The 16,053-nt window shown below is 44.7% G+C and overlaps 1 protein-coding gene across 4 annotated transcripts in view; it reads right to left on the reverse strand.

Moving 5' to 3' along the window:
- Positions 1–16,053, reverse strand: part of CFAP70 (cilia and flagella associated protein 70) — an 86,655-nt gene that overhangs the window by 40,689 nt on the left and 29,913 nt on the right. For 3 of the 4 annotated variants that reach the window (XM_038743998.1, XM_038743997.1, XM_038743996.1), the window contains exons 9-13: positions 15,361–15,495; positions 10,297–10,455; positions 7,414–7,494; positions 3,991–4,082; positions 1,113–1,173 (exon numbers count right to left, since the gene is read on the reverse strand). In XM_038743998.1, coding sequence (XP_038599926.1) covers positions 1,113–1,173; positions 3,991–4,082; positions 7,414–7,494; positions 10,297–10,455; positions 15,361–15,495 — 528 coding nt within the window. The remainder of the gene's footprint in view (positions 1–1,112; positions 1,174–3,990; positions 4,083–7,413; positions 7,495–10,296; positions 10,456–15,360; positions 15,496–16,053) is intronic. The other variant, XM_038743994.1, reaches the window with a different exon arrangement.

A 16,053-nucleotide genomic window follows, 5' to 3' on the forward strand; every position in this document is an offset into this window, starting at 1 on the left:
AAATCCAAGCAGTAGAGAGGAAATTAGATCTTGAAATATAAAACAAAATAGAATCGGGGCTGTTGGGATACAGAGACGGGGGAGCAATCAAGCAATCAATGTCGTATTTATTGAGCGCTTACTGTGTGCAGAGCACTGTACTAAGCGCTTGGGAAGTACAAGTTGGCAACATATAGAGACAGTCCCTACCCAACAGTGGGCTCACAGTCTAAAAGGGGGAGACAGAGAACAAAACCATACTAACAAAATAAAATAAATAGGATAGATATCATCATCATCAATCGTATTTATTGAGCGCTTACTATGTGCAGAGCACTGTACTAAGTGCTTGGGAAGTACAAATTGGCAACATATAGAGACAGTCCCTACCCAACAGTGGGCTCAAAGTCTAAAAGGGGGAGACAGAGAACAAAACCATACTAACAAAATAAAATAAATAGAATATACATGTACAAGTAAAATAAATAAATAAATAGAGTAATAAATATGTACAAACATATATACATATATACAGGTGCTGTGGGGAAGGGAAGGAGGTAAGATGAGGGGGATGGAGAGCAAGGAAGAATGGAAAAGGAGAATAAATTGCTAACAAAGTAAGCCTATCTTCTCTAGACTGTAAGCTTGTTGTGGACCCCCTTTTAGACTGTGAGCCCACTGTTGGGTAGGGACTGTCTCTATATGTTGCCAATTTGTACTTCCCAAGCGCTTAGTACAGTGCTCTGCACATAGTAAGCGCTCAATAAATACGACTGATGATGATGATGACAGGGAATGTGTTTATTTTTATATTGTACTCTCCCAAGCGCTTAGGACAGTGCTCTGCACACAGTGAGCGCTCAATAAACGATTGAATTGAATTAAATGATGAGTCAAAGGCCAGCGACTGATGTGGAAACTGTAAGAGTGATCAAATTAGTGTTGCCAAAACAAGTCCGGCCTTTTTCTGATAGACCAAGGCTAGCTATTGCTAACATAGTTTGTCCAGAGCAGTACTGGTTGTAGTAAAGAAACCCTGAGGGGCATCCCTGTTTCTCTTTATGACATGTGGCACCGTATCACTACCCTTTGGTTAATAGCCAGTTACTGATGTTGTCCACTTTGGCACCTGCCTTCTGAGCACCTCCCGTCCTGCGAGTTAACGGAGGCCGCGGAGGAATCATTTCCTTAACTCTGTAAAAGAAAGAGGAGAGGCGTTGTTCAGTTATTATCATTATTATCCTTACGGTATCTGTTAAGCGCTATGTGGCAGGCACTACACTAAGGGCTGGGGTGGATGCGAGCAAATGGGGTTGGACCCAGTCCCTGTCCCACGTGGGGCTCACAGTCTCGATCTCCGTTTTACAGATGAGGTAACTGAGGCACAGAGAAGTAAAGTGACTTGCCCCGGGTCACACAGCCAAAAGACGGTGCATACGGGATTAGAACCCATGACCTTCTAACTCCCAGGCCTGTTCTCTATCCAGAGTGCCATGCTGTACATTTCTGATATTTGTCACAGAAACATCCTTAGGAAGTGAATGACAAAAAAGGTTACGAATTAGGGGGAGTTTAAGAAAAGTAACAAATACGTTTAGTGACGCTGTTGAAAACATCCTTGCTGAATGTGTGGAGTATTGAGCTATGTTCCTTCTCCTTTATTATCCTTCCTTATTGAGTCAGGTGTCTTGAAAAAGTATCTGGTGCTACCATAAAGGACTGTGTGAGGTTGAACTGAAGCTCTTTTAACATTCTCAATCAGTCCTACTACCAAGCCACTGAAATCCATGTTGGTTACATATTACTAAGTAAGAGGGTTGTTCCTTGAGAAAAAACACACCCTTCGACTGTACGTTTTAATTGTTCAATTTTCTCACCTTCCTCTCCTGTAGCCCTGTTTCTTCAAAGTAACCCTCAGCTTATCATTATCACATTCTTAGTGCTTAGTACAGTGCTCTGCACATAGTAAGCACTCAATAAATACGATTGATGATGATGATGATGATTCTTGCCTGCAGCTTTTTACTTCTTTTCCCAGAGAGATTTTAAATCACAGTTTAGAGCAAAGGATCGTAAAATGTAGCAGGAAAGACCAATACAAAATACTTCATAAAAAGGAGGAAAAAGAATGGAAAGACAAATACGCGGATGGGAAGGGAACTTGTCTAACAACCGTGCTGTATTGTGCTCTCCCAAGTGCTTAATGCAGCGTTCCGCACACAGAGAGTGCTCAATCAATACCACTGATTGATTGACTACATTAAACCGTATGCATGTGTTTATGAACAGAAATGCTACAGATGATTGTGACCCCAAGCGCTTAGTACAGTGCTCTGCACACAGTAAGCGCTCAATAAATACGATTGATGATTGTGCCAAAGTGTGGAGGTGGTGCAGGGATACTGAGTGATGGTTGGGAGGATTTTTTTAAGGCACTTGTTACACACTTACTATATGCCAGGCATTGTTCTTGAACAGTGCTCAGTGCTTAGAACAGTGCTTGGCACATACTAAATGCTTAACAAATGCCATTATTATTATTATTATTATTATTATTATTATTATTATTATTATTATTCTAAGTGCTGGGGTAGAAAAAATTAACCAGGGTGGACCCAATCCATGCCCAAAATGCGGCTCACAGCCTTAATCCCCATTTTACAGATGAGGTAGCTGAGGCACAGAGAAATTAAATGACTTGCCCAAGTAACACAGCAGACAAGTGGTTGGCTGGGATGAGAATCCAGGTCCTTCTGACGCCCAGGCCCATGCTCTAACCACTAGGCAACACTGCTTTGTGACTGATATGACTGAGAAGACCAAAAATTAATCGGGAAAGAGCTCCTAGAAGAGGTGGTCGTTGAGAAGGGCTTTGAGGACTGGAAGAATGATGGCCTGAAGATTTAGAGGGAGAGGGATTTGCAGGTAGGAGGAAGCAAGTGGTGAACACCTTTCATGGTGCAATAAAGATTAAAATAATTCCAAGGGTAAATACATTATAATAATAATAATAATGGCATTTGTTAAGCGCTTACTATGTGCAAAGCACTGTTCTAAGCGCTGGGGAGGTTACAAGGTGATCAGATTGTGCCACAGGGGGCTCACAGTCTTCATCCCCATTTTACAGACGAGGGAACTGAGGCCCAGAGAAGTGAAGTGACTTGCCCAAAGTCACACAGCTGACAATTGGCGGAGCGGGGATTTGAACTCATGACCCATGACCTCTGACTCCCAAGCCTGTGCTCTTTCCATTGAGCCACACTGCTTCTCCAGCATATAATACATTATATTATAATACATTATATTGTATATTACATTATATTACATTACATTATATTACATTATATTGCAGAGTATGAAATTCCTTGCATGTAAAATTCCAATATTTTTATTCCCAAAACAGTGGCTAACATTGCCCTCCACAGTATGTTTACATCACCTCAGTTTAAATGTGCTACAAAGAATAAGATCGCTTTTTTTAAAATGGTATTTGTTAGGCACTTACCATGTGCCAGGCACTGTACTAAGCGCTGGGGTAGATACAAGATAACCAAGCCTGTGTTCTTTTCACTAGGCCACGCTGCTACTAAAAGATTTGTGTGGCTCCGCCACTTGTCAGTTGTGTGAACTTGGGCAAGTCACTTAATTTCTCTGTGCCTCAGTTACCTCATCCGTCAAACCCCATGTGGGATATGGTCTGGGTCCAACCTGATTACCTCGCATCCACCCCAGCATTTACATAGTAAGCACTTAAATACCATAAAATAAAAAAACACGGCCTAGAAACCACAACAGATGAGTTGGGATTAGAACTTGGACTCAGAGGTATCGATTGCATGCTGACTGTGTGCAAATCACTGTACTAAGCGCTTGGAAGAGTACAACAGAGTTGGTAGCTATGTCCCTTGCCCACGAGGAGCTTACAGTCAAGAGGGGGAATTTCCAACTTCCACTCAATCCAGCTGCTTCCAATTTCCCCCACTATTTTGGAATACCATTCCCCGTACCCACCGGCTGGCGAGCTCCTCCGGCATTCGTTTGGGTACCAAGGCTTTATCCAGTTCTATCTCCAACACGAGGAATGTCCCTGCTTCTACATATTGCTGTGAAGAAAAATTTCTCTTGTTACTCATTTCAGAAAACCACTGATATACTGAACACTAGTAAAGCGTTTGAAGTTTCCCCTGCTGCTCCTTCTTGAACCTTACTGATACTGAAATATGGAATTTTTTGTTTTCAGATTATATTCTAACAGAGAAGCAGCAGGGCCTGGTAGATTGAGCACAGACCTGGGAATCAGACGGGCCTTCATTCATTCATTCATTCATTCAATCGCATTTATTGAGCGCTTACTGTGTGCAGAACACTGTACTAAGCGCTTGGAAAGTACAATTCGGCAACAGATAGAGACGGTCCCTACCCAACAACAGGTTCACAGTCTAGAAGGGGGAGACAGACAACAAAACATTTGTACTTCCCAAGCACTTAGTACAGTGCTCTGCACATAGTAAGCGCTCAATAAATACGATTGATGATGATGATGAAGTAGACAGGCATCAATAGCATCAAAATAGATGAACAGAATTATAGATATGTACACATAATAAAATAAATAGAACAATAAATATGCACAACTATACACAAGTGCTGTGGGGCGGGGAAGGCGGTAGAGCAGAGAGAGGGAGTAGGGGTGATGAGGAGGGGAGGAGGAGCAGAGGAAAAGGAGTGCTCAGTCTGGGAAGGCCTCCTGGAGGAGGTGAGCTCTCAGTAGGGCTTTGAAGGGAGGAAGAGAGCTAGTTTGGTGGATGTGAGGTGGGAGGGCATTCCAGGCCAGAGGTAGGACGTGGGCCGGGGGTCGGAAGCGGGACAGGCGAGAACGAGGCACAGTGAGGAGGTTAGCGGTAGAGGAGCGGAGGGTGCGGGCTGGGCTGGAGAAGGACAGAAGGGAGGTGAGGTAGGAGGGGGCGAGGGGATGGAGAACTATGAAGTTAATAGTGAGGAGTTTTTGCTTCATGTGAAGGTTGATTAGACAACCACTGGAGAGTTTTGAGGAGGGGGGTGACATGCCCAGAGCATTTCTGTAGAAAGATAATCCGGGCAGCAGAGTGAAGTATAGACTGAAGCGGGGAGGGACAGGAGGTTGGGAGATCAGAAAGGAGGCTGATGCAGTAATCCAGTCGGGATACGATGAGAGATTGTACCAACAAGGTAGCGGTTTGGATGGAGAGGAAAGGGCGAATCTTGGCGATGTTGTGAAGGTGAGACCAGCAGGTTTGGGTGACAGATTGGACGTGTGGGGTGAATGAGAGAGTGGAGTCAAGGATCAATCAATCAATCAATAGTATTTATTGAGCACTTACTGTGCGCAGAGCACTGTACTAAGCTCTTGGGAAGTACAAGTTGGCAACATATAGAGACAGTCCCTACCCAACAGTGGGCTCACAGTCTAAAAGGGGGAGACAGAGAACAATACCAAACATACTAACAAAATAAAACAGAATAGATATGTACAAGTAAAATAAATAAATAAATAAATAGAGTAATAAAGGATGACACCAAGGTTGCGGGCTTGTGAGACGGGAAGGATGGTAGTGTCGTCCACAGTGATGGGAAAGTCAGAGAGAGGGCAGGGTTTGGGAGGGAAGATAAGGAGCTCAGTCTTGGACATGTTGAGTTTTAGGTAGCGGGTGGACATCCAGGTGGAGATGTCCCGAGGGCAGGAGGAGATACGAGCCTGGAGGGAGGGGGAGAGAGCAGGGGAGGAGATGTAGATTTGGGTGTCAAATCCCAGCTCCACCACTTGTCTGCTGTCTGACCTTGGGTGAGTCCCTACATTTTTCCGGGTCTCAGTTTCCTCATCTGTAAAATGGGGATTAGGACTGTGAGCCTCATGTGGGACACGGACTGTGTTCAACCTGATTACCTTGTATCTACCCCAGTGCTTGGTACAGTGCTGGGCACACAGTAAGCACTTAACAAATATCATTAAAAAAAAAGTTTAAAGCAAATTTGTAATCCCAGTAAATAAAGGGCAGCCCGGTCATTACTGTGAGAACTGAATGGATCCTTTAGAAAGATACCCCTTATTTCAGTAGTAAAATGCTACTTTTTTGCAATCCTAATTATGCAAATTTTCCATTTCAGTATTTCCAAAGGACACGCGGCTAGTTCTGAAGGATTTATAATCATATCCTGCTGGTGGTCCAGTGGAAAGAGCATTGCTCTGGAAATCACCGGACCCGAGGTCTAGTCCCAGCTCCACAAGTAGGGAAATACCTGCCGAGTCGTAAGGCAGACAGTCCCAGGGGGAATTCTGAAAAACAGCTGGCAAACAAGGAGAAGCAGCGGGGCTCAGTGGAAAGAGCCCGGGCTTTGGAGTCAGAGGACATGGGTTCAAATCCCAGCTCTGCCACTTGTCAGCTGTGTCACTTTGGGCAAGTCACTTCACTTCTCTGGGCCTCAGTTCCCTCATCTGTAAAATGGGGATGAAGACTGTGAACCCCATGAGGGACAACCTGATCACCTTGTAACCTCCCCAGCGCTTAGAACAGTGCTTTGCACATAGTAAGCGCTTAACAAATGCCATCATCATCAAACAAGGGTAGCAAAGAGCGCAGCAATTACTGAGGCAACAATGTGCTGAAGTACAGCACTGCAGCACATAAACGGTGCTATCCTAAATTCAATTTCGCCGAAAATAGGTTCTGAATGCAAAAAAACCCGTCATGTGCACTTTCACAGTATGCCACAGCCCTGTCAGACCACTTATTTGGTGTACTCTTCTCCCCAACACAAATACAACTGGCAGAGGTGAGAGAGTGCAAGATGCCCTGAGAGAACCACTATCATTAAAGTCAATTTCTCTGCACAGGTTCCCCATCCCAGAGTCTCAAGATCGAGGATAATCTGTCATCATCATCATCATCATCAATCGTATTTATTGAGCGCTTACTATGTGCAGAGCACTCTACTAAGTGCTTGGGAAGTACAAATTGGCAACATAGAGAGACAGTCCCTACCCAACAGTGGGCTCACAGTCTAAAAGGGGGAGACAGAGAACAAAACCAAACATACTAACAAAATAAAGTAAATAGAATAGATACGTACAAATAAAATAAATAAATAAATAGAGTAAAAAATATGTACAACCATATATACATATATACAGGTGCTGTGGGGAAGGGAAGGAGGTAAGATGGGGGGATGGAGAGGGGGACGAGGGGGGGAGGAAGGAAGGGGCTCAGTCTGGGAAGGCCTCCTGGAGGAGGTGAGCTCTCAGCAGGGCCTCTGTCACTCTTGACCGGAGATTCCCTCCTCCATCCTTCATCATCCAGGCTCTGAAACTCTCTGCGATGAAGCGTAGTGATGCACCAACAGTGAGAATTTACCGAATGAACTGTGGCCTGTCTTTTCGAGGCTTTAAAACGTTGTTACCTGCCCTTCCTGATTCTGGATCACAAGGGGTTCGGCTTCCAGTGGGGTGTCTGAACTCTGAGATTTGATGGTAGAATTCTGCTAGGAGAAATAAGACAAGAACAATTTAAGAGTCATCATCATCAGTCGTATTTATTGAGCGCTTACTATGTGCAGAGCACTGTACTCAGCGCTTGGGAAGTACAAATTGGCAATATATAGAGACAGTCCCTACCCAACAGTGGGCTCACAGTCTAAAAGGGGTCCAGTATCTTCACGCGCTTAGTATAGTGCTCGGCACAAAGTAAACGTGCAGTGTGGCCTAGTGGATAGAGCATGGTCTTGGGAGTCAGAAGGACCTAGGTTCTAGTCCCAGCCCCTCCACTTGTCTGCTGTGTGACCTTCGGCAAGTTATTTAACTTCTCTGTTTCTCAGTTACCTCATCTGTAAAATGGGGACTAAGACTGTGCTGTATATATACATATATGTGTATATATATATATATATAGTATATATACATATATACAGGATATACATATATCCTGTATATATGTTTGTACATATTTATTACTCTATTTATTTATTTATTTATTTTACTTGTACATATCTATTCTATTTATTTTATTTTGTTAGTATGTTTGGTTTTGTTCTCTGTCTCCCCCTTTTAGACTGTGAGCCCACTGGTGGGTAGGGACTGTCTCTATATGTTGCCGACTTGTACTTACCAAGCGCTTAGTACAGTGCTCTGCACACAGTAAGCGCTCAATAAATATGATTGAGTGAACTGAGAGCTCATCACTTTTGTGCAACCTCCACACTTAAGCACTCACAGCCACCCATAGCACGTCTATGTCAATGCCTGTGCACCTGTATATGTGTGTATATGTCTGTACATATTTATTACTCTATTTATATATTTATTTTACTTGTACATATCTATTCTAGAAGGGGGAGACAGAGGACAAAACCAAACATACTAACAAAATAAAATAGAATAGATATGTACAAGTAAAATAAATATATAAATAGAGTAATAAATATGTACAGATTTATATACATATATATAGGTGCACAGGCATTGACATAGACGTGCTATGGGTGGCTGTGAGTGCTTAAGTGTGGAGGTAGCAGAAAAGTGATGAGCTCTCAGTTGAGAGAAGATAAATTAATCGGGGAAAAGGGGGGAAATCGGGGAAAGGGGGGGATTCAAGAAGGGCTTTAACGACGGGAAGAACTGTGGTATGGAGGAGAGAGAGATGAGAGTGAGATAGTGCGTTACCTTGAGAGAAATGAAGAGTGCAAGCTCGGATATAATGGAAACTGAGTGGAAGAGTAAGAGGGAGAGAGTGGACGTCATCCCTTGAAGTCGCTGGTCAGGACTGAATGAATGAATGAATGAATGGACTCTCTAATCAATAATAATAATAATAATAATAATAATGGCATTTATTAAGCGCTTACTATGTGCAAAGCACTGTTCTAAGTGCTGGGGAGGCTACAAAGGGATCAGATTGTCCCACGGGGGGCTCACAGTCTTCATCCCCATTTTACAGATGAGGTAACTGAGGCACAGAGAAGTTAAGTGACTTGCCCAAAGTCACACAGCTGACAATTGGCAGAGCCGGGATTTGAACCCATGACCTCTGACTCCAAAGCCCGGGCTCTTTTCCACTGAGCCACACTCCTTCAATCAATCAATCGTATTTATTGAGCGCTTACTATGTGCAGAGCACTGTACTAAGCACTTGGGAAGTACAAGTTGGCAACATATAGAGACAGTCCCTACCCAACAGTGGGCTCACAGTCTAAAACTTGTTGCAGAGAGGAATGGGGAACCATTGGAGGTTTGAGAAGAGACGGGAGACAGTTACAAAACAATGTTTTAGAAAAACGATATGGGATAGCAGAATTCATTCATTCAATCGTATTTATTGAGCGTTTACTGTGTGCAGAGCACTGTACTAAGCCTTGGGAAGTACAAGTCGGCAACATATAGAGACGGTTCCTACCCAACAACGGGCTCACAGTCTAGAAGGGGGACACAGACAACAAAACATGGAGACAGGTGTCAAAATCGTCAGAACAAGTAGAATTAAAGCTCGATGCACATCATTAGCAAAATAAAAAGAATAGTAAATACGTAGTAAATGTTTTCCAAGAATGAAGTATGTATAGGAGAGGGGAGAAACTGGAGGGAGGGAGACTGGGCAGCGTGGCCCAGTGGAAAGAGCCCGGGCTTTGGAGTCAGAGGTCATGGGTTCAAATCCCGGCTCCGCCACATGTCAGCTGTGTGACCTTGGGCAAGTCACTTGACTTCTCTGTGCCTCAGTTACCTCATCTGGAAAATGGGGATTAAGTCTGTGAGCCCCACATGGGACAACTTGATTACCTTGTATCTACCCCAGCGCTTAGAACAGTGCTGTACACATAGTAAGTGCTTAATAAATGCCATCATTATTATTATTATTATTATTGTCAGCTGTGTGACCTTGGGCAAGCCATTTAACTTCTCTGTGCCTCAGTTACCTCATCTGTAAAATGGGGATTAAGACTGTGAGCCCCACGTGGGACAACCTGATCACCTTGTATCCCCCCAGCGCTTAGAATGGTGCTTTGCACATAGTAAGCGCTTAACAAATACCATCATTATTATTATTATTATAACAGTTGCCTTATTACATTGGGAAAGTGTGGGAGAAGCTGTAATAATAATAATGATGATGGCATTTGTTAAGCACTTACTGTGTGCAAAGCACTGTTCTAAGTGCTGTACCAATGCTTATACTGCAACATCCTATATAACTTCCCCTACTGCACCTGCTATAAGTTCTTGGAAATTTCAAGGCGGCGAATCGGTTTCGAAGACTGAATTCCTTGCAGCGGGGAGATCCCCGACACACTCACCTTCCTTACGTTGTCTCTTTCTTTGATTCCTCTTTCCTCCTTTTGGTTCTTTGTAAGAATTGATTTACTTTGCAAGGAATTTCCACCCATGGCTCCCAACCTGCTGTTCAGATTGGCCTGGTGCCCCGCATCGCGGAAAGCACTGAACAGCCACTTTGTCTGAAAAAGAAAGGCAAAAATGGGCTTACTTTCATTGTCGGGGATTCCCTCATTTGAGTGTCACCATGACTGTACCTCACCGTACCTCGTTCTCCTCACCATACCTCGTTCTCACCTGTCCTGCCATCGACCCCCGGCCCACGTCATCCCCCGGGCCTGGAATGCCCTCCCTCTGCCCATTCGCCAAGCTCGCTCTCTTCCTCCCTTCAAGGCCCTGCTGAGAGCTCACCTCCTCCAGGAGGCCTTCCCAGACTGAGCCCCTTTCCTTCCTCTCCCCCTCGTCCCCCTCTCCATCCCCCCATCTTACCTCCTTCCCTTCCCCACAGCACCTGTATATATGTATATATGGTTGTACATATTTATTACTCTATTTATTTATTTTACTTGTACATATCTATTCTATTTATTTTATTTTGTTAGTATGTTTGGTTTTGTTCTCTGTCTCCCCCTTTTAGACTGTGAGCCCACTGTTGGGTAGGGACTGTCTCTCTATGTTGCCAATTTGTACTTCCCAAGCGCTTAGTACAGTGCTCTGCACATAGTAAGCGCTCAATAAATACGATTGATGATGATGATGATGATGATGATGATGATGACTGGACAAGGGGGTGCCGATGGCTCTTTAGGTTCAGGGGCAGGGTCTGAGGAGAACAAATTGGCTTGGCATTTCCCCTCAGAGTTTTGGATCACACTAGTCGACAGCCTCGGCTACCCCAGAGACCCCAGGCCGAGCTGGTTTCCAGAGTCTAGTCGGTCAATCACATTTACTGAGCGCTTACTGTGCGTGGAACACTGTACTAAGCGCTTGGGAGAGTACAATCTAACAATAAACAGACACATTCCCTGCTCACCGCGAGCTTACACCAATTCTCTGAATCCCCAGGAGAGATGAGCCCACTGTTGGGTAGGGACCATCTCTATATGTTGCCGATTTTTATTTCCCAAGCTCTTAGTCCAGTGCTCTGCACACAGTAAGTGCTCAATAGATACAACTGAATGAATGAATGAGAGGGAGAAGAGGAAATGAGGGTTTGGTTGGGGAAGACCTCTAGGAGGAAATAATAATTATGATGGTATTTGTTAAGCACTTACTATGTGCGAAGCACTGTTCTAAGCGCTGGGGAGGCTACAAGGTGATCAGGTTGTCCCATGGGGGGGCTCACGGTTTTAATCCCCATTTTACAGATAAGGTAACTGAGGCCCAGAGAAGTGAAGTGACTTGCCCAAAGTCACCCAGCTGACAGTTGGCGGAGCCGGGATTTGGACCCATGACCGCTGAATCCAAAGCCCGGGCTCTTTCTACTGAGCCATGCTGTAATTTTAAGATGGTTTTGAAGGTGGGGGGAGCGGTGGTGTGAAGAGGGAGGAATTCTCCAGGTGGGGAGTGGGGTGGTTCTGACAGATAGGAAGAGGGGAGGAATTCTCCAGGAAAGTAGCTCCCCTCCTGACAAGCCCAGACCCCTTGGTTACCACAGCTTTCACGGTTCCTGGTCCCCTTCCCCAGGCCCAAACCTCATCCACCCCTCCCTGATCCCCACATCTGTTCCTTCACCATACTTATAGCTCTCTCGTCTTCAAATTGATTCATTTTAAATACAGCTCTGTGGGTACCTTGCGGATGCTGCTGCTCCTCCCACCCCCTAAACCGCTTCCATGCCAGACAGACCCCTCCTTCTGGGACTGTAGAGGCCAGGGGTTGGGTCGGGCTGGGGTGGGAGGGGAAGAGAGCAGTGGTGGAAGAGGAGGAGGAAGAGGGAAGAGGTTCAGCCCTTCCTCCTTGAGCCCCCTACCCCACTGCACCATTTCCTCCACTTTTTTGCGTCAACCAGGGGGAAATGAAAAAGACATAAAAAAACCAAAACTAAACAAAGAAAACAACCAAAAGCAGAGCCAGAGGCAAGAGGAACCCGGATCCGGAGCGGGAACCGCACCATTTCCTCCACTTTTTTGCATAAACCCCCTTCCTTCCTCTCCCCCTCGTCCCCCTCTCCATCCCCCCCCATCTTACCTCCTTCCCTTCCCCACAGCAACTGTATATATGTATATATGTTTGTACATATTTATTACTCTATTTATTTATTTTACTTGTACATATCTATTCTATTTATTTTATTTTGGTAGTATGTTTGGTTTTGTTCTCTGTCTCCCCCTTTTAGACTGTGAGCCCACTGTTGGGTAGGGACTATGTTGCCAATTTGTACTTCCCAAGTGCTTAGTACAGTGCTCTGCACATAGTAAGCGCTCAATAAATACGATTGATGATGATGATGATGATGAACCGGGGGAAATGGAAAAGAAGGAATAAAAAACAGAACAAAGAAACCAACAAAAAGCCGAGCCAGAGGCAACAGGAACGTCTGCCTAGGACACGCGCGGGACAGGGCGGTAATTTCAAGGAACAGGGCTGCCTCTTCTTCCACCTCTAGGCAGCCGGGAAAAGCTAGATCCCTGCAATGGTCAGACTGGGAAACCATTCCAAGGAGGAAGGAGCGCAGGTTTCCACAGTGCACCGATCATCACATTCACCTAACACGCGGTCCCTGGTCTGTGCAGGGATGGAAGCACATTTTAGCCGTCTCAGTCATTGGCCATCACCGGAAAGGACGAATGTTACTGAACAACATTTGTCATGTATAGATCACTGTGCATGTACAGTCCTCTAGACTGTAAGCTCGTTGTGGGCAGGGAATGTGTCTGTTTATTATTATATTGTACTCCCCCAAGCACTCAGTACAGTGCTCTGCAATCAATCAATCAATCAATAGCATTTATTGAGTGCTTACTGTGTGCAGAGCACTGTACTAAGCGCTTGGGAAGTACAAGTTGGCAACATATAGAGACAGTCCCTACCCAACAGTGGGCTCACAGTCTAAATGGTGGGCTCACAGTCTAAAAGAACTGTGAGCTTACTGCACACAGTAAGTGTTCAATAAATACGATTGGATGAATGAACTTGGTGAACCATTAAGATGAAAGCTAAAATAAAACCTAAACTTTAGAAATTATTTTACCCCAATTTTAAAAATCTGATCATCACTGCCAGTTATATATAAAAATACATATTTTAATTAACAACAATAATAATAATTATTATTATGGTATTTGTTAAGCGCTATGTGCCAAGCACTGTTCTAAGCAATGGGGTAGCAGGTTGTCCTATGTGATGCTCACACTTTTAATCCCCATTTTACAGATGAGGAAACGGAGGCACAGAGAAGTTAAGGGACTTGCCCAAGGTCACACAGCACACAAGCGGCGGAGCCGGGATTAGAACCCACGTCCTCTGACTCCCGAGCCCTGGCTCTTTCCACTGAGCCACACTGCTTCTAAATCCATAACATTAACCCTAGGGTCCAGAAAGTACCAATTATTTCCAAGAATAGGCATGCTAGGGTAATGTAATTAAGCAAATATAGTGCAAAGCCAATCAATCAATCATACTGAGAAGCAGACTGGCCTAGTGGCTACAGCAGCGGGGCTCAGTGGAAAGAGCCCGGGCTTCGGAGTCAGAGGTCATGGGTTCAAATCCCGGCTCTGCCAACTGTCAGCGGTGTGACTTTAGGCAAGTCACTTCACTTCTCAGTATCTCAGTTACCTCATCTGTAAAAGGAGGATTAACAATAATGGCATTTGTTAAGCGCTTACTATGTGCAAAGCACTGTTCTAAGTGCTGAGAAGGCTACAAGGTGATCAGGTTGTCCATGGGGGGCTCACAGTCTTAATCCCCGTTTTCCAGATGAGGTAACTGAGGCCCAGAGAAGTGAAGTGACTTGGCCAAAGACACACAGCTGACAACTGGCGGAGCTGGGACTTGAATCCATGACCTCTGACTCCAAAGCCCGGGCTCTTTCCACTGAGCCACGCTGTGAGCCCCCCGTGGGACAACCTGATCACCTTGTAACCTCCCCAGCACTTAGAACACTGCTTTGCACAGAGTAAGCGCTTAATAAATGCCATTATTATTATTATTATTACTATTACAGAACGGGTCTGGAAGTAAGAAGGACCTGGGTTCTCAACTCGGCTCTACCACTTGTCTGCTGTGTGACCTTGGGCACACAGCAGACCTTAGAGAAGCAGCGTGGCTCAGTGGAAAGAGCCCGGGCTTTGGAGTCAGAGGTCATGGGTTCGAATCCCAGCTTCACCACATGTCTGCTGCGTGAACTTGGGCAAGTCACTTAACTGCTCTGAGCCTCAGTTACCTCATCTGTAAAATGGAGATTTAGACTGTGAGCCCCATGTGGGACAACTTGATCACCTTGTATCCCCCCCCCAGCGCTTAGAACAGTGCTCTGCACGTAGTAAGTGCTTAACAAATGTCATCATTATTGTTATTATTATTATTATTACTGGGCAAGTCACTTCTCTCTGTGCTTCGGTTACCTCATCCACAAAGTGGGAATTAAGACTGTGAGCTCCATGTGGGACCTAGACTATATTCAACCTGATTAGCTTGTATCTACCCCATTTCTTGGAACAGTCCCTGGCACCTAGCATCATCATCAATTGTATTTATTGAGCGCTTACTATGTGCAGAGCACTGTAGTAAGTGCTGAACAAATCCCAATTGAGTGTTTACTACATGCAGAGCACTGAACTAAGCACTTGAAAGAAGACAATAAACACAATCGGTGCCCTCAAGGATTACAATCTACTGAGGAGACAGATATGAAAAGAAATTACAGATAGGGAAAGCAACTGAACATAAGACTATAAGTAGAAGTGCTGTGGAGATCAATCAATCAATCCTATTTCTGCGCACCGACTGCGTGTGGAGCACCGTACTAAGCACTTGGAAGAGTGGTAAACATGTTCCCTGCCCACAACGAGCTTATAGTCTAGAGGGGGAGGCAGACCTTAATACAAATAATTAATACCGTTAATTAATAAGGTTTGAGCGCTCACCTTTTCATACACCTCACTCTCTTGGTAGGCATAAACACGGAAAGCTCCTCGAATCCTCTTCACGCCAGGATACAGCAAAGGCACCATGTTAACATAAGCCACACCATGGAAGCTAATCTGTCCTTCCTCGTCTCCCTAGAAAGACAAGGCCGTGGGGACAAACCATTTGAATCGCCGTTCGTAACCATTTGAATCACCGCTCGTAACGTTCCCCCCTTGTTCTGGGGCTGGAAACCCTTGGATCACTACTTGAAAGGACATAGTGTTAACTGAAATCCAAAGAAATGCTCGGTAGACTAAATGATCAATTTCATCAATAAATTTTCTCCTCAAACAGGAGTCCTATTGGAGTAAACTGCAAAGGTAATCAGAAGCCGGGGCACCCGGATATTTACTTTATAGAAGTATGTAGAGGCTACAATCCCATCCCTTTTCATCAAGATAATAGTAATAATAGTAATGGTATTTGCTAAGCGCTTATTATGTGCCAAGCACTGTTCTAAGTGCTGGAGTAGATACAAGCCACTCAGTTTGGACACAGTTCCTGTCCCACACGGGGTTTACAGTCTTGATCCCCAATTTACAGATGAGGTAACTAAGGCACAGAGAGGTGAAGTGACTTAACCAAGGTCACACAGGCACGGAGAGGTGAAGTGACTTAACCAAGGTCACACAGCAGACAAGCGGGGGAGC

This window comes from Tachyglossus aculeatus, chromosome 3, assembly GCF_015852505.1.
Source record: "Tachyglossus aculeatus isolate mTacAcu1 chromosome 3, mTacAcu1.pri, whole genome shotgun sequence".
Lineage (NCBI taxonomy): Eukaryota > Metazoa > Chordata > Mammalia > Monotremata > Tachyglossidae > Tachyglossus > Tachyglossus aculeatus.